Genomic DNA, 18903 nt, shown 5'->3' with positions numbered 1-18903 from the left:
TGCCAACAAGAAATAAACCCCCCTATTTATCCTACAACCAGACGATTTTATTCAGCTATCTATTTTTTGTCTATGGGTTCAATTTCCTTGACTTACGTAGTCACAATTAATTACTGGTTCAAAAAAGCGGATTAAGACAGAACCAGACAGATACAGACAGACAAACAGATAGACAGATAAAGATGAATAAAAAGAGAGACAGATACACAGTTAAAGATACAGCAAGTGAAGGTATATAAGCTGGGGATAAAAGACAGAGAAAGATACGGACAGCCAGATAAACACAAACTGGTAAAAAAAAATAGCAGATCAATATCATTACAATAGACCCAGCAAAATTATCTTATCACGTCCAAAAGGCTTCGTATTACTCTTATTTTCATCACTCATTACATCATCTCAAGTCCCACGTTCTCAGGTCAAGTGGGTATTGTATACGTAATTATCAGGAGATGGAAATGCACACTAGCAGCATCAAGGGAGGTGCAGGGGACATCACAGGGCCCGCTGCCTCTGTGTGATCCCCGCTAGAGTGATGCCATCCGCCTCTAATGTGCCGCCTCTCTCTCTCTCTCTCTCTCTCTCTCTCTCTCTCTCTCCCCTCATTTCTTTATCGGTAATGCGCTGCTTTCCCCCATCCAAACTTCCCGATGCTGTTTTATATACCACTCCTCACTTAGCATCATCCTCTTCTCCCTTCTCCTGTTCTGTCCTCTCCTCTCCTCTCCCTACTGTGTGCCGCTCCCCACCCTCCTCAACTCTTTAATATACCGCCTTTCTCCAGTTATCACTCTTTGTCCTCTCCCCACCTCCTCTCTTTCCCCTCTTCCCATTTCCCCTCTTCTCTCGCTGAAAGAAGCCGGTCTCCTTTATTCCTACTCCCCAAACTCTTTAAAATACCGCTCCTCACCTGTAATCTTCCTCCCTCATCTCCTGTGCCATCCCCCCCTCACCCCTTCTGACACCCCCCCACCCATCTCCCCCCCTCCTCCTCATCTAATCTGCACCTGCTCTCCCACCTGTCCCAAACCAACTTCTGACATTCACCGCCCTCCACTTATAATTCCCTGATAGCCACCCCTCCCCCCCACCTACCACACCCAACCTGCTTCCCCCCACTTACCACTCCCACCCCACCTTCCCCCAACATACCTCACCCCCGTTGCATCTACCACTATTGCTCCTTCCTCTCCTCCCTCCAGCATCCCTCTCTCTGCTTTGACTTGGTTCACCGCCTCCATTAATCTCCCTTCAAAGTCATATACCCCCCCTCCAACTACCCCCCACCAACGCTCTCTCTCTCTCTCTCTCTCTCTCTCTCTCTCTCTCTCTCTCTCTCACACACACACACACATCTGCACTTCTACATCCTCTCTCCACTTCTCCAAAGCTTCCCCTCCCCTCTCTCTTCCTGCTGTTCCCATCTGCTCTTCTGAAAGTCTTCCCCTCTTCTGCAGACATCTATCTTTTAAGCCCAATTCTTCTCTCTCTCTCCCATTGCTGCTCTTCCTTGCCTGCGCCACCCCTCCCCTTCCATCTTCTCCCCTCTTCCTACACTCTACCACTCTTCTACAGATCCCAGCTTCCTCTCCTTCCTCATCCCCTCCCTTTCCCTTCCCTTCCTGAAGTTCCTTCTCACGTCCCTCTTTCTTAATGCATCCTTTCTCTCCTGCGTCACTACCTCTTCAAGCTGCCTATCTTTCTTCTACATAACCCCTACTCCCTCTATCCCACTGCTTCCTTTCTTGTCTGCAATCCCCTTAACCTATTCTTCCACCGCACTATTTCCCTTCTTGCAGTTCACCCTTCTCTTTCAACAGCCCCGCTTCCCTCTGCAACAGCCCCCACCCCTTCTGTTCTCTACGGCTTCATTTCCCTTGTTGCAAGTTCCCCTCCTGTAGTCCTACCCCTGCCATTTACGCCTCCCTGCTTCCTGTCGTGTGGAGTGCTGTCACGCTTTAGCCTCCCTACCCTTCCCTATCCTCCCCTTCCCCACACAACCCTACCTTCCCATTCCCTACATAAATTCACTCACCTCTACTAAACTCCACCTTGTTCACCACCATCCTATCCTACTCTATTCCCTCTATTCTATCCTGTGCAACCTTCTCCTCCCCCTTGCTGATGTGGCAGATACAGTACCGTCATCACTTAGTTGCATATCAAGTCAAACCAGCAACCACAGCCTTCAGCTCTGTGTCCCGACCTTGAAATGGACGCTGCAAGACTACACTACGATATGCTCCACCTGCCCATCGTATCAGGTTATATAACACAACACGGAACGAATGAAGCAATAAATCAACAGCATATAAACACACACACACACACACACACACACACACACACGCACACGCACACGCACTAAAATAACAAAAAAGAAAAAAAAATCCAACAGTTACTCACCAAACACGCCCTTACTCCTGCGTGCCACCAGTGCGTTGCTGAGTGCCTGTGCGGTGGCGCTGATGGTGGTGGCAGTGGTGGTGGGTGCCCCCGTTGGCGTCACTCCCGTCGTCCCCTCCACACCACTACAGGCCCCAGGCGTCACCACAGAGGGCGTCACAACTGCAGTGGACGCGAGGTGAATGGTTGAATAAAGTTCTGGCGTTTTTGGCGTAAGGTACAGAGTATATTAACCCCTTCACCACGATTACTTTTCTTGAACATATTAGGCTTGTTACTTTTACAGGATATTTGTAACTCTGGGAGACCCCCTTCGATAATGACGCAATATTCAGTAATACCTTTAGTACCAACAATATTATTATTATTATTATTATTATTATTATTATTATTATTATTATTACTCCTGTTGTTATCATCATTATTTGTTGTTACTGTTATACTCTTGCTGCCAACAATCGATCTTTCTCAGCTGGAAGCAACCTCTCGTAGTGATGGGGTTAATATGATAAAATGTGCATTACAAAGCTATAAATTTTCCAGTGTTACGTGCCCGAAACTTGTATGTATGTGTCAGGTGAGAGAAAAACCGCTTATTGTGTACAATATATCACATGGTTCTATATTTACATTACTAGGTTACTGCCAAAAGTACGTTGTCTGCCTGCCTCGCTAACTTCAGGCCAGTTAATTTGTCAATGTCTGGAAATTGGAAGTAACAGTATGGTACAGAATTCGGTATATTTAATGGTTACAAATGTTCCTGCGTAAAGTACCTCAAAATTATGGGTTTAAAAAAAAAGGTAACGTAGAGAGCAGTATTACCGTCAGCGACTATATTTTAAAACCATTAGAATAGTTTAGCGTTCTTTTCTTTACAATATATCTGGAACATTATCATCAGTCTTCCTCTAAGTGTTATTCATGCAAACTGTAGTCTTGGTCCACCTCTGCCACCAGCATTAGATCTGGTCATGAGAAACCAAGTGTCCGGAAAAATGACCCGGTGAAATGTGGTGTTCATCTAACGGTACGATCGGATAAAATGCGTCAGAATTGTATCCGATTCCGAGCTCATTCTGAAGAGACCCTGATTAATACCGTACAGCTGCTGACGGGAAAATACTGCCCACACGCCTGGTAAAGATTATGTGGTGCTGGGAAAGAACTAGGGGTCGTTATCTTCGTGTTATTTATTTATCTTGATGTGTAATGTAAAGGGGAGACATTTTTTCGCGTTATACTCTTTCATACGGTGATGTTATTTTCAGCTGATTCTCGCTACCACCAGACGATTTTATTCAGCTTCGGGGACTTTTACAAATCTGAGGGTTTTGGTACTGCCTCCATTAACCCCTTCACTACAAGAAAATCTCCCCTAAAGCTTCATAAAATCGTCTGGTGCCAGCGAAAATAAACTAAAATATACGTCAGTGAGTTACGTGTTATTTGTGTGTTGTGATGTCGGGAAACTGAAATAAAAGATGTGTGTGTGTGTGTGTGTGTGTGTGTGTGTGTGTGTGTGTGTGTGTGTGTGTGTGTGTGTGTGTGTGTGTGTGTGTGTGTGTGTGTGTGTGTGTGTGTGTGTGTGTGTAGTATAATGTTTGTGTCAGTCCTAAAAAAATAAAAATCTTTACAGTTTTAGGGTCGTGTGTTTTTTGCATCGGCATCTTCAAGCCACTTAAAATGGACAAGGTGTCAATTTTAAGAGGACATAATACTGCCGGCTAATATAGGTGTTAAGTGGTAGAGCTAACTTATATCTGAGTGGAACAGTAAGTGTTACGTGGCTGCGGGTCGATTCGTTAAGTAGTAGAGGTGACACAATTCCCAGGTAAAGTAAGTGTCAGGTGCTTAAGTGTCGATATAACAAATACATTTAAGTAGTAAATCGTTCACTGCGATCATATTATTTCTATGTTCCTGTTGCCACCAAAAGATTTCACTCATATTTAAGGACATCTTATAGTAAAGAAATAAAAAAAAATACAAAAAGTCCCTATGATGTGGATAATATGATCTGTTGATAATAATGATAAAAATAAAGTCATTATGATGAATTGGTAAAGCTGACGCGTTTGTGGGGTAAGTTTACGGTAAGTGGTAAGTGCTTAGAATGTGTGTGTGTGTGTGTGTGTGTGTGTGTGTGTGTGTGTGTGTGTGTGTGTGTGTGTGTGTGTGTGTGTGTGTGTGTGTGTGTGTGTGTGTGTGTGTGTGTGTGTGTGATTAAGTACGTATGTATGTGTGTATGTCTGTATGTACGTGTGTGTGTGTACATGTAAAACTAGTGCACCATGGGAAGCTGGTGCATGTACTGGGTGTGTGAGTAAATAGGATTGGCATGGCGGTACTCATAAAACGGGCAGGAAGAGGCGAATATGGTGGTGGGGGAGAGGGGGAGTGCTCTCTCTCTCTCTCTCTCTCTCTCTCTCTCTCTCTCTCTCTCCAACTTCATTTATGGTTCCCCCTCGATATGGGAAGTAAGGTCTTTTGAGATAATACTTGTCCTTGTAACTCTCTCTCTCTCTCTCTCTCTCTCTCTCTCTCTCTCTCTCTCTCTCTCTCTCACATCATTTATGGTTCCTCCTCGGAATTGGTCATAAGACCTTTTGAGACAGTATTTCTCAGTGTAACTCTCTCTCTCTCTCTCTCTCTCTCTCTCTCTCTCTCTCTCTCTCTCTCTCTCACCCCCCTCGTTCACCAGGTGTACGCATTGAGGGCACAGCAGACACCGGTTAAGGCAGAGGGGACCGAGTAAGGCAGAGGCAGGTCATTTCTCACTCTGCCTCGCCACCACCTGCCTCCCTGCCCGCCTGCCTGTCTGCCTCACCTCCACTACCAACACCTGCTCCTGAGGAATCTAATTCAACTTTTAGCACATTTACCTCAAATTTACAGCTACTTGTTTGAGGCAATAACCTATAAATAATATATATATATATATATATATATATATATATATATATATATATATATATATATATATATATATATATATATATATATATGTACTACATACAGATACTGCTGTTGCTTCTGCCGTGCTTATGTGTGTGTCCGTGTTGTTGGGGCATCCTTATATTTACCATTTAGCTGCTACGGTTCACTTACGCATATAATGCTGGCAACCGCCAGGTAATAATACTCTTACTGTAACCAACTAACGGAAACCTGCGCCCAGAGTTAAAACTTAGGAAAGCAGCAGCTACACCATTAGTTATGCTTCAAAAGCTCTAAGGTGACCACCTGATAATTTACGAGGCATTAATGAGGTAAGTGATCATCTCCCATAAGCTCAAGCCATGATAAGGATAACATGATAATGAGGCTAAGTAATCAGGCACAAGCAATTAAAAAAAAAAAAAAAAAAAGAGGCTAATCTTAGGTCATGCAGAGCCCTGCTTTTACTATTTTGGGGGAGTAAGAAGCTATTATTATTATTTTTTTAATGAGGGGATTAAATAAAAGCAGACAAGACATCCTCACACCTGCAGGTAACTGGTACATGCTAATAGGCAGTCGGCTGAGGGAGGAGCAATAGGGTGCTTGAGGTGCTTTCTGGCTGTTGCTCCGGCCCAGGGCAGGGGTGACTATGGAGTCATGCGATAGTCTCCCCAAGTCCTTTCCGACAGCCCCGGGGCTAGCGGTGGTCGGCTTATCGGCGGGGCGTGCATGGTTCTTGATGGGTAGGAAGGTTGGGCGTTTGGGGCGTGATGGGACACCGGTGGTAGGAGAGGGGGTGTCGGCGGGGAGGGGGTAGGGTGGTTGGGTCATGGTGGTGGTAGTGGTGACCGGTGCAGGAGGGTCGTTAGGGTCACTGTGCTGCTTCGATAACTCGCCGTCTATAATAAGGGGACAAAACCAAGGCATCAGACCTCCGAAATAAGCCCATCCGAACCACTACTCATTCTATCACCTAACTAAATTCATCTAAACCAAAGCTAAGCATAACGATTCGAGTAACTATTAAAATCTCTGTTTACACCAATTTCCACGTCTGCTCGTATACTGAAGGGGGAATGAGCAAACCACAACATCAGACCAATAACAACAGCCCTTCCTAGCCACTGCTCTTTCTGACAGCTGGCTAAACTCACGTAAATCAAAGACCGGCAACAAAGATTCCCAAACTCACCGCCTAGATAGAGTGGGCAAGGGAAAGACGACCCAGGAAAAATCAGACCACCACCAGCATGATTTATCGGCCACCACAACTTGCAATAATTATTCAAAACATACTACAAATAAATTCTATTTTGACACTGTGCTGTTTTGTCGATTCGTTGCCTCTGCTGGGGGAACACAATGGTTATAACATCATAGTATGCACAACAGCCGCATCTCAGCTACCCATCGGTCTGACATCTGGATCTACACTCACACCCCTTTCCTGACCAATTCTAATGCAAGAGGTAACCGGTATTCTCTGTCCTTCATGCACGAGTGATCAACTCTGGAACTGTCTTTCAAAAAATATGTTTCTCACAACACCCAGGATTGTTCATGTAAAGTGTTCACATATCTCAAAGAAATGGAAATTAATTTTTTATATCCCTTCTTAAATTTTCTCATGAAAGAACTTTCTGTTGCATTTCAGCCACAGGTCTTCTTTCTTCATAAATCATCTGAATCACCTTCGAAAAATTGTTGGTCACTCATCTACATTTGGGAGGACAAGGGATACAGATCAGACCTTCTCCTAATTGCCCTCCTCAGGCCAGTAACAGCCAGCGAAATCATCACAGGACTACACCAGACTATTATAATCAATGACGCACATGGTCTGATAACGTGCTAGAGAATAGCAAGGTTCAATGTGATGCTTCCCTAACTGTCTGTATTGACGGCATAAGGGAAACCAGAAATCAGAACTCCAATAGTCATTCCAGCCGCTATTAATTTAAACAGTTGGGTAGGTCATTAGAATTTAGCTATGCAAAAAATAAATAAATAAATACAATAAACATATCTCTGTCTGCCTGTTTCTTGGTTAACTCGCCATCCACGTAGGGGAAAAAGAAGACCAAGGCATCAGACCATCTTCAAGTACAGCCCTTCCCCCGCCTGCCACTACTACTGCCACTACTGATCCACCTACGGTACACATGCTATCCTGTCCTCCTGTACCACGACAGTGTCTAATTTCACTTTATTCTTGCTACCTACAGGCTCCGACTATTTTGTTTCTGAACTACAAGGGTTAGGTACATCCTCCCCAGGTGATTATACTCAGCTGAATAGGTATTTCAAACTGAAGGGGTTATACAGTTTTCGTTAACATAAGTCTGCCCTGAGGTGATTATCAGAATCGCCCGGAGGTAACAAGAATGAAGTAACATGAGGTAGCCATAAAAAATTAAAAAAAATGCGTATCCCCAACTCTGGTCTCACAGTACACTACCCTTTACCTAATTTTAGAAACTAATTTAGATGATGCAAGATACGCGTAATGAAGCGCCCATGTAAGTTCTACACTGGAAAAATTTATCAAAAAATTCACAGATATTTGCAGTCTTAAGGCAGGGCAACTATCATGGCAACGGTGCAATTATCTTCCAACCACACGACATTGCTCAGATTGCTGACGCAGGTATATGATGCGCTGGATGGGAGATTCTTACATCATAGTCAGATTTGGTTCCCTGCCTTACACTACCAATTGTCTCCCTGCCTTACACCACCATTTGTCAGCGAATTAGCTCTACCAATGCACATCTCGCTCCATAATCAACTGTCAATATATGGATTAATAATGAGGAGGAATTACAAGCAACCCACTCACTATTAAAACTGCGGTAATGTAAAGAATATAATCGATAGAAAACAAAACTCGAAAAAAAACTAAATAATAAACCTAACTGGACATAGTCTAAAAATTCTACAAACCTCGACCTTAATTGAGAGTTAATTAAGAGTTTACCACATTAATTCTAAAGCCTGAGTACAATGGCAGAACAGTTACATTTGCCATTTCTCTATATGAATTACTATGGGAAGACCTAAAACTGAATAAGACAGTATTTTCTTTCCCCTCTTGAAACCCACATATTTTTTTTAGTGCTTCCATATCGTACAAAGATCAACAAACGTACAAATAAATGCAAAAATCCATCACAGTGCCAACTCTAAAAAATTCTCCCTTAGCAATTCTTCAAAAATAGTTCTAGCATTTCTTTTAAAAAATTTATATATAGCTACAGTATATATATTCTACAAACACTATTCCTGCCACTAAAATAATAAATAAAATACTATAACAGAATTTTTGCCACTTCTACAATAACGATACCTGGCTCTTCTACAAAAACTCCCCTTTTCACTTCTACATGGAGAGTGTCACTTCTACAATAACGTCAACTAGCTAAAAAAAAATTATTAAAAAAAAAAAAACTATCCTTCGTAGGTCTACAATAAATACTAGTCATTTCTACATACTTGCCATTTCTACAAAAAAGGTTACTTAAACACACAAAAAAAAATAGATTAAAAAAAAACTATCACTGGAACTTCTAAAAAAAAAAAAAAAAAAATCCTGGCACTTCTACATAAATCATTCCTAGCATTTCTACAGCAAACAAACATGGCTCACATCAACCTCACCCCAACACTTTTAATTATCCAAAATTGGGAAAGCTCCTCTTGATAACCTAACCTACCATGCCTCCTGATCCTCATGTGTTCAAATGGAGTTACTTTTCCAACAAGAAGTTTCCCCCCACACCCACACCCCCAAAAAAAGTTCCATCATCCACTCTACTCTAGCTTTTAATATCACAGAAACACCTTGCCATATCTAAGTTAAAAACCTCTACATAGACTTCAACAAGGGCAATCAATTTAATATACTGAGTTACAATTCCCATTTCAACGACGAACTTGATCAGTGATATAAAAGTTAACTATACCAACCAACCTAAACCTATTAACCCCAATCTGCCAGAAAAAGAAATGCCACATGTAGAAAAAAAGAGGAGAGTAAAATTATTCAAGACGAATTATTTAGCATTATGAGAAGTCTGCATAAGAGAAACCTTGAATGATCACTGGTTCATCGCTGTTTCTTCTCCTGGCTGTTGAAACCTACACTTACTCCTCTTATCATATCTACCAGCTCAACCATCAACCCCTGATCTGGTCAATCCAACTCCACTGAACCTACCAGGGGCGATAATAATGATGGATAACATAAACAAGTACCGAATAAACCCCAGTCTACCAAATCAACCCCTAATCTGTCTACTTAAACCCCAAACAACTCAACCCCTAACCTGCTACCTCGGCCTCAAGCTCTTTGACCTACCAAGGGCGATATTAATGAAGGACAACATGGTGCGTGAGTGAGCAAGGCAGGCCACCCCACACCACGACCTGCTCTGACCTCTCCTCTTACTCACTATCTCGCCACTCGTACGATCACAGCCACCATCTTGGGTTTTTCCAGCTGCCTTGCAACTTTCTCAAAATATCAAAAACCTTCATTCATCTTATATAATTCCCTTGAGTATCTTCCGCAATGATGTTCAAATCAGTTTATGGTAATCATCACTTTTTCCTTCTTATTATTTTATTTTATTTTTTTGTAGTTTACGATCTAGTCTATAAAAGGTCACAAAACACTACCCATGAGTTTTTCTGGTGTTTTGAAAAAGTTCTTCAAAATTTCAAAAGCCTTCATTCATTGTCAACGGTGTAATTTCCTTGAGTATTTTCCGATACGTAAATCAGTCAATGTCAACATTTAACATATTTCCAACAATTTGCAATCCCATTTGTAAAATTTCACAAAATTTGTTGTTTCTTCCTTTACCACTGTGCAAATCAGTCAACGGAAAGATTCATATTATTCCTTGCAAGGCCAATGATCTCATCTATCAAGTTCACGACATTTCCTGTTGCACGAAAAAATCTTGAGTACAGTATATCCGGTATTAGTCAATCACACTACAAGTATTCACATTTTCAACTTTCTGTAATCGTTGTATCACACATTTACTTCCTCTTTATGTAGGTTCTTGCATAAAAATATTTTCTCTTATTTTAAATGTTCAGCTGTAGAAGGATTAAAAGACTCAGTAAACGAGAGTAACAAACGAGCACTGCCACAGTCTTATCCTCAGGTTCTTTTAATTCACTCATTATGTTTATACTTCAGGTACTTATCGCCTCTTAAGGTCCATATCAGTGCTTTGTAACTGTAGGGAAATACACGGGAGATTTGACACGCAAGGCTGATGGAAGATTAACAATACTGTACTTCTTCTAATAATTTGTGGTTTACATGTTTATCACGTTCATTTATAACTTGATATCGACTGTCGTCCATATCAATAATCTATTGACAGGGATGGAGGAGATTAAGTGAATATAAGCACTTGATGCCACTTCCTCATCTGATAACTCCTAACCCTCCCCCCCCTTCACCTACTCCCCCCTCCCCCCCCTCATACAATATATTTCTCTCCAAAATTTAAAACGCTTCATCCTTGGTCAGGTGTAACATCCCGACAAATCAGGGTCATTCTTCACTTATCATTTTAGTTCGCTGAACAGAAAAAGAGAAAGACTGACAGGCATTTGAAAATAACACGCAGACTGACAAACAGGGGTGAAAACATACATACATACATACAGTGACAGACAGACTGACAGACAGACAGAGACAGACACACACTGCCAAAAGCTGCTGAAGACACGCAAACGGAATAAAACTAGGTACAAACATACGAGGATGAAAACATACATACATACATATTGTGTGTGTGTGTGTGTGTGTGTGTGTGTGTGTGTGTGTGTGTGTGTGTGTGTGTGTGTGTGTGTGTGTGTGTGTGTGTGTGTGTGTGTGTGTGTGTGTGTGTGTTGAAAACCGACAAAAAGGAAGACGTAGGCAGAATACAAACACGTGAGTGAATGTCAGACAGACAGACAGACAGACAGGTGTGAAAATTTAACCCCCAACCACCTTTAGTAACCGAGGTATTAGTCTTCTGAGTGACTGTCTATCATCTATTTACGGTTTTCTTATTTTATTTTACTGTTATTACTCCATTCCATGTTTTATTTCTCCTTGTCATTCTTTTCTTGCTTTGTTCCTTTTTGTTTTTCAATTTCCACAAAGCCAGATAAAAGTCCTGGGCCTTTATTTTTATATTTTTCATTTTTTGTTATTCTCTACTGGCAAGAATGAGCTTCCCACATCATTATATAGCATTCCTCGTACATTGTTTTTTTATTTCCATTTTATATTTAAATGTTACTTGTCTTTTTACTGTTTCTACTTTTCAACATTTACCGCACTTTACATTATTTCTTAAGTATTTTCTACACCTAATATCTCTTATTTCATTATTATTATTATTATTATTATTATTATTATTATTATTATTATTATTATCATCATCATTATTATTATTATTAGTGCATATCTTTTCTCTGTTTTTGTTGTTTGTCTTCTTTGTTTTTAGTAGCTTTTCTTTGCCTTTTTTTTTTTGTCTTCTCTGTGTTTTTTCCTTATTTTCTACATTGCAAGACTAAGGCTGAGAGTTCCCACACTGCCTCCCATCCTCACTAACAACACGGCTGATTAGGTGCCTACCTTACATGGCCACAACTCTTTACTTCTTTCCTACTTACTCTCTCTCTCTCTCTCTCTCTCTCTCTCCAATCCCTTTTCTCTTTCTCCACCTCTCCAACCCCTTTTCTTCTTCTTCTCCTCCTAATCTCCCTCCTCCATCCTCATTCTCCTCTTCCTCCTCACAATTTCCATCCCCCCGCATCCTCCTCCCAATCTCCATCTCTTCCTCTTCCTAATCTCCAACCCCCCCTATTCCTCTTCTTCCTATTCTCCACTCCCCCTTCTCATCGTCCTCCTCCTCCTCCTCCTCCTCCGTCATTACGCCTGTCAGAGGGTTGCGCAGTTTCAGGGATCGTGGGCTTAGGAGTCTTCCCGGCATGCTTCCCGGTACACCTCTAGGTATTCATGACGTACAGACACTCTTAGCATTCTCCTGTATGTTAATTCAATCCTGTTAACCCACTCACTACCACGGCGTATTAAATTTATCACTGCTACCTTCAGACGATTTTATTCAACTCTCGCACGGAAGGGGTTAACAAAACTTATATCTAAGCAGAGTAGTTTGGAAAAAAAAAATCTCTATATATATTAACGGGAAGAATGGCCTGCGCATGACATGAATGAACTACAAAACACCTTCAAGCTGAAATGATTAAATACCGACACAGTTTTGCATGAACTACGTGCAAAAAAATTATATCAACGTGTCCTATCAAATTTCAGTATCATTCCACCCCATATAAACCACATATATAGTAAAGCATACCAACGTGTCTACGCCTTAATCAACAGTATATACTACTAAAATTCCCATTGTGTTTATCTGTCTATTTGTACCCTCAAATTAGCAGAAACGGTGCATTACAGCGCAACAATTTTTTAATCAGAATACCTAAAATGCGCTATCTTAAAGAACGCGGGTGCAATCGACCGCCGATTGCCAAAAATATTGTTAATTAACGTACGTCCATATCTTAATATAATACACGGTAAATGCGGCGGGACATTTCCGTGAGTTTCGTGTCTCTGCATATTATATATATATATATATATATATATATATATATATATATATATATATATATATATATATATATATATATATATATATATATATATACGGTATACTGCATAATAGAGAGAGAGAGAGAGAGAGAGAGAGAGAGAGAGTTTGTCTGCCTGTCTGTCTATCCTCTATGGAAATCAAGGGACAAAGGCAGATGCATACAGAACTCTTCTAACAGCTCTGACAGGTGCAACTTCTTACAACGAATTTAAACGTTTTAAAAGTGTACATTACAAAAGCTAAAGGTGCTCTGCTGATGGCCAAGATTATAATCAATCAGAAATACTCAAGTAGATGGTAACCAATTACCGCTGAATTTTTTACTTCTATAATCATGTTATTAGCTACAGCAGTTCCGATGGGTAGACGGATTGGTGGGGTGGGTGGGAAGGGTTTGTGGGTGGGTGGGTAGTGGGAGTATAGGTCCATGGTAGGAACATGTCCATGGAGAATATAACCCCGGGAAAATGGGCCCAAGGATAAAATGGGAATCCAAGGGTCCTCTCCGACAAGGAGTGGCCATTCAGGGCCCCAGGTAATGCACGACCATAGGGATTTACCCAGGCAACGCCGGGTATCCCTTCAAGTATTCTCTATCAATTTATCTATTTGTATTATTATGGTCACAGCTTTCATAAAATACAACAAAATATTTTACGGTGCCATAAATAGAACAAAATTAGTGAGGAAGAAGTGCCACTGATTTCCCTACATCCACAAGGGTCCCGGCCTAAGTTGTTTCTCCTTAGGTATGGCCCCCAAGGTTGTTATCTACGCTGGTCACGTCTCCTAACTCTAAGGTGTGGTTGACGGTAGTTAGAGGGACCACTGATGCCTCAACCACTAACAATACCCCACTAACAAACCACACTCTTCATCCTCACTACCTTTCACACTACCTCCAATGGTTTATGGATGGAGGTGTGGCCCCATTATCGTTTGACGCCTCTTTTTTGGTTTGTCCATTTTAGGGTTTCCGCTCTTGCCCATCCACGTTTAGTCCTTATTTTGTGCATCATAATATTCTAATGCTGATGTTGATGATGATGATGATGATGATGATGATGATGATGATGATGATGGCGAAGCAGACGATGACAAAGATGATGACGATAATTCAGATCCTGACGATGATGGCGAGTTATTTTTTGGGTACCCTTCTCGCATTGTGACGAGGCCCCACAGTACCTCTTTCCTACTAATTCATTCCTGCATCTGCCACGTTAACATGATTCGTTTTTCGTGTCCACACGGCAATCACATCGCTAGTACACAAAACACTATAAAACATGAACTTCAGGTAAGGAGGAGACGCAAGGGAGGGTCCTAAGTACAGTACACGAGAATACGACCCTTAGCTATCACTGGTATTTCTCTCTCTCTCTCTCTCTCTCTCTCTCTCTCTCTCTCTCTCTCTCTCTCTCTCTCTCTCTCTCTCTCGGGGGGGAGGGGGGGTTGTCTTGTGGGTGCGGCTTAATTTGCATGTGGTGATTTGAGTTTGGTAACCTCACGAGATGCAGAATTATGGGGAGTGAGAGAGAGAGAGAGGAAGGGATGGATGAGGAATGGGAGAGAGTAAGAGAGGAGAGAGGGGGGAGAAGGACAGGGGAAATGGGGAGGAAAGGGAGAGGTGATGCGAGGGGAATGGAAGAGTAGGGCGGGAAGAACGGGAAGGAATATGCATAGGGAGCGAGGGTAGTGGGAACGGGGAGGGGAGGGATGGGGACTGATGTGAGGAAAGGGAGGCGAGAGGAAGGGGGAGAATGGTGGAGAAGTGTGGGGAAAACAGAAGTGAGGGGAGGGGCGAAAAGGGTGGGAAGAATCGGAGGAGACAAAATATGAGAAATGCATCCAAGGGGAAAGGGGAAACCGAAGGGGAGATGAAAAGGGTAGAGAAACTGGAGAGAAGAGCAGTCGAGTGAAGTGAAATGGGGTGGAATGAAGTGAAGTGGAGTGGGCAGAGTGGAATGGAGAGAACTGGAGCGGAGAGGGGAGAGGGGAGAAAGGTGAGGCGAAGTCGGTGAGGCAGAGCTGACTGGAGGCAAAGGAAAAAAAGAAAAAGAAAAGAAAAGAAAAAGAAGGCTAAGGTTAACGAGGGAGTGAGAAAATGGAGGGAGGAGAGGAGAAGACAAGCGGAGAGAAGGTCACAACAGGAAGAATGGAGAGGCGAAATGTAAAGAAATGCAAAATACGAATGAAAGATGATATGGAAAGATGGAATGAAGAACAGGAGGAGGAAAGAAAGAGGCCTATAAAAGAAATGGAAGAAGCAAGGAGAAAGAGCTGGAAAGAAGAAGGGATTACACTGACAGCAAAATAACAGGCCTACTGGCGTGAACGAGGTTATCTTTGGGGTACAACCAACTATCCTTAACCCTTTCAGACAGGAGACGTCTATCAATACATTCTTACCACCTTGAGATGATTATTTCCAGCACAGGTGAAACTTCTTGAACCAGGTAGGCTAGGTATAAAAAATAATTCTTTCATTGCCAGATATCCAAGTTGCAAATAATAACTACTGTAGGTGGTGGCCTCTTCAAAATTTAACATGGATATCATCGGACTGACGAGGTTAACTCAAACAACGGTGAGAAAAGGAGAGAACCGAGGAAGGGATGGAGGCAAGGAAGGAAAACGAGGAAGAGAAGAATAGAGGACAGCGTAGGAGAGAGATGATGAGGGAGAGGAGGAATGTTGAGGAGGGAGGGCGGCGGAAAGGAAGAATACGAGGTGAGGGTGACGAGGGAGGAGGGCTGAGGGTGAAGAAGAAGGGAGGAGGGGAGGAGGAGGAAGAGCAGATGGATGGCTAGGAGAGAAGAGGACTGTGAAGCTGGGAAGGCGGGTGGAGAGGTGGGGAAGGGAGATGGAGGGATGGGGGAACGGGAGGAGGGGGTAGGTGGGTGGGTAAGGGGGCGAGAGGTTACGGGTGAGTTATGTCAGTGAGTATATGCAAGTCTCGCCACGCCCAGTCCATTATATAACCCAATTCAGACTCCCCGGCAAACTTAGCCATATTGGTTGTTGATTCTCCTCTCTTACTCCTCCTCTCACTTCTTCATATTCTTCTTTACATTCTTCAACCTCTCCCTCTTTCTTCATTTTACTTTTCCCCTTCTCCCTCTTACCTCCATCCTTCCGTTCTTTCCTCCCCTTCTCTTCTTTCCTTCTCTCCATTATCATACCCCAATCAAAGTTTTCCTACACCCTCCATCATCTGGTTCCTCCTCCTCCACATCGTCCCTCCCTCCCTTCCTTTTTTCCTCCACACTTCTTTTCATTTCTCCACAGCTTCTTCCAGTTTCTCTCCGTTCCTCCTCCTTTCCTTCTCCTCTGCAATCTCTTCATTCCTCAAATTTATAATGTCTATTTTGTCATTATTTTAATTACACCTTCCTTAGCTTGGGAGAGAGAGAGAGAGAGAGAGAGAGAGAGGGGGGGGGAGATCAAAGACCTTAAGGAAATGAATATAACACAAGAAGGACACTCGGACAACGCAAGTGAAAGGGCCAAACCTCTGACCTTATCCTATAACCAACTGTACTCAAAATCGAATCACTTCCTCCTCCCCTGATCCTCAATCCTTCCACCAAGTTTGCTTTAAATCGGATCAAAAGCATCAGATATATACGGTTCACACACACACACAGAGGACAGAAAACAATGAAGAGATCGCAAAAGAAACAGGCAAGTTCATTTTTCTCCTAGGGACCGACAAGATACAAAACGAATCGCCACACAACCCCCAAACAACCACACTGACTACCACAACAAGCTTCCCTACAGCGATCCGAGAATTCAATTACCTACGTCCACTTTATCCCACGCCGATCAGACAGTCTCCTATAGAAACTAATAAGCACTTAGCCCTTAATAATCAGATAAGACAAGGTTAATCCTACCCCCATAAAGCTATCAGGGAACCATGTCTATTATCGTATCGTGTCCATTTTGTCAGACGCACCAAACATCGGGCCATATAAACTATCAATTACTATTTATCTTTCAACAATCAAATATCACAAAAAAGTATACTAAACTATCAATTATTTACCTTCCAACAATCATATCACCAAAAATACCCTTATCCATACAGCTATCAAAGAAATTATATCCTTCATCCATGTGCTTACTAAAAAAAAGCTTATTACTCGACAAGAACCGTAAAACTGTTACATATCGACGATTAGATTAATATAGGTACACTGATAGCTCTCCAGGCTTCACTTTTTTAAATAAATCAAGACAGACTATACTGTACATCAAGATAACAGATACATAGATAGATAGACAGACAGATAGATAGACAGAGACAGACAGACAGATAGGTAGACAGAGACAGACAGACAGATAGATAGACAGACATCTATAAGCCTGTTTAGTCACACACTGTACATTACCCAAATCCAATATAGAAGAATTACAGAAATTAACCAATATAATACTAATTCACTCAACTTATTACAACCTGATTAAAAAAAAAAAAAAGGTCTCTATAAACCATCCGAACCACCATTACAAAAACCAAAGTATAACATTTACGAATTATAAACACTAACCAACAAAATCCAAAAATTAATTCACTAAAAAAAAAACAGATTACACACCTTAATCAAAAAAATGCTCAGTCATCAACCCATCCTAGCCATCATATCAATTACCTGCGTCTGAATTTTTTCCCCCTCCTCCCTCGCCCATCAGACCAAGCTGGGATTAGCCCCCCCCCCCAAAAAAAAAAAGAAAAAGAAAAAAAAGTATCTTCCCCCCAGCGAGGCCACGTTGGACAGGCGGCAACACATGAGACAGATAGCTAGATAGATAGATATAAATAGATAGACGGAGACAGATACAGAGATACACGGGCAGAGAGAGAGAGAGAGAGAGAGACCAGCGTTATCTCGGGTTATCTTCACGACCGAGGCTGAGGCGGTTCTAGAAGTGCGAGACAGGTTCCATATTCATAAAATCTCTTAAGCTATACAGAAAACTTTATTCACAGAGATATTTTCACTTATGACTCCAAGCGGCTCTAGGAAGGTGGAAGAGACGTGAAAATTCATAAACTTTCTCGAGCTTCAGGTTTTCGTAGCTCCACCTCATCAGGACGTGAACCCAGTGGACTGCAGGCTGAAGTTCTCCTCCTGCAGTCCACAACTTCTTTCAGGTGATAGGGAAGGAGCTGGGGGACATATGCATACCTAGGCAGTGGTGCCGCCTCACATGCAACAGTGCCATCACGCGAAGGCCTCCCTCTCCAACACCTTTGAGATATAATACATAAGACTGCTTGAATATGCCTTTACTTCCACCCAGGGCTGCCAAACAGTTCACATCCAAATTAGAAAGAGTTGTGAGAGACTGGGGGTATATTTTTAAACCCATTCAAAACGAGAAAAATACGGATATATATAAAAAAAGAGGGAACATGAATAAAAAATAAATGGCACGATACTTATAAGAAAGGAAAATGGAAAAGGGTACGAGGGAGATAAAAGAAGGTAACGCATTCATTTATATCACGCGTTTTTACTGCTCTCGCTACCACAGGACGATTTTATGCAGCTTAGGAAACACCTCTCATACCGATGTGGTTATTATTTCTAACAAACACATCCAATTCGAAAGTCCCACAAGCTTAATGAAATCGTCTGGAGATAGCAGGAATAGAATTAAAAAACGTAATTAGATTGAAAAATAAAATAATGAGGAAGGAAGGTGGGGTGAGCTTGACAAATGCGAAAAACTGGCAAAATGTCGATAAGGAAGGAATGGGACGATTGAAGTCATGAGTATTAGTAGTAAGGTAAGATAACCATAGTAATTAAATAAATAAATAAATAAAAAAGGCTACTAACAC

At 41.9% G+C, this 18903-nt stretch overlaps 1 protein-coding gene across 1 annotated transcript in view; it reads right to left on the bottom strand.

Moving 5' to 3' along the window:
* RhoGAP19D (Rho GTPase activating protein at 19D) overlaps positions 1-18903 on the bottom strand; it is a 250530-nt gene that overhangs the window by 167074 nt on the left and 64553 nt on the right. Inside the window, exon 5 of the mRNA XM_080272825.1 lies at positions 2407-2568. Within this exon, the coding sequence (XP_080128951.1) occupies positions 2407-2568 (162 nt within the window). The remainder of the gene's footprint in view (positions 1-2406; positions 2569-18903) is intronic.

Source organism: Coenobita brevimanus, chromosome 6, assembly GCF_032717465.1.
Source record: "Coenobita brevimanus isolate Jiangsu-jjx chromosome 6, ASM3271746v2, whole genome shotgun sequence".
Classification (NCBI taxonomy): domain Eukaryota; kingdom Metazoa; phylum Arthropoda; class Malacostraca; order Decapoda; family Coenobitidae; genus Coenobita; species Coenobita brevimanus.
This window is presented reverse-complemented; position numbering and strand designations above follow the sequence as displayed.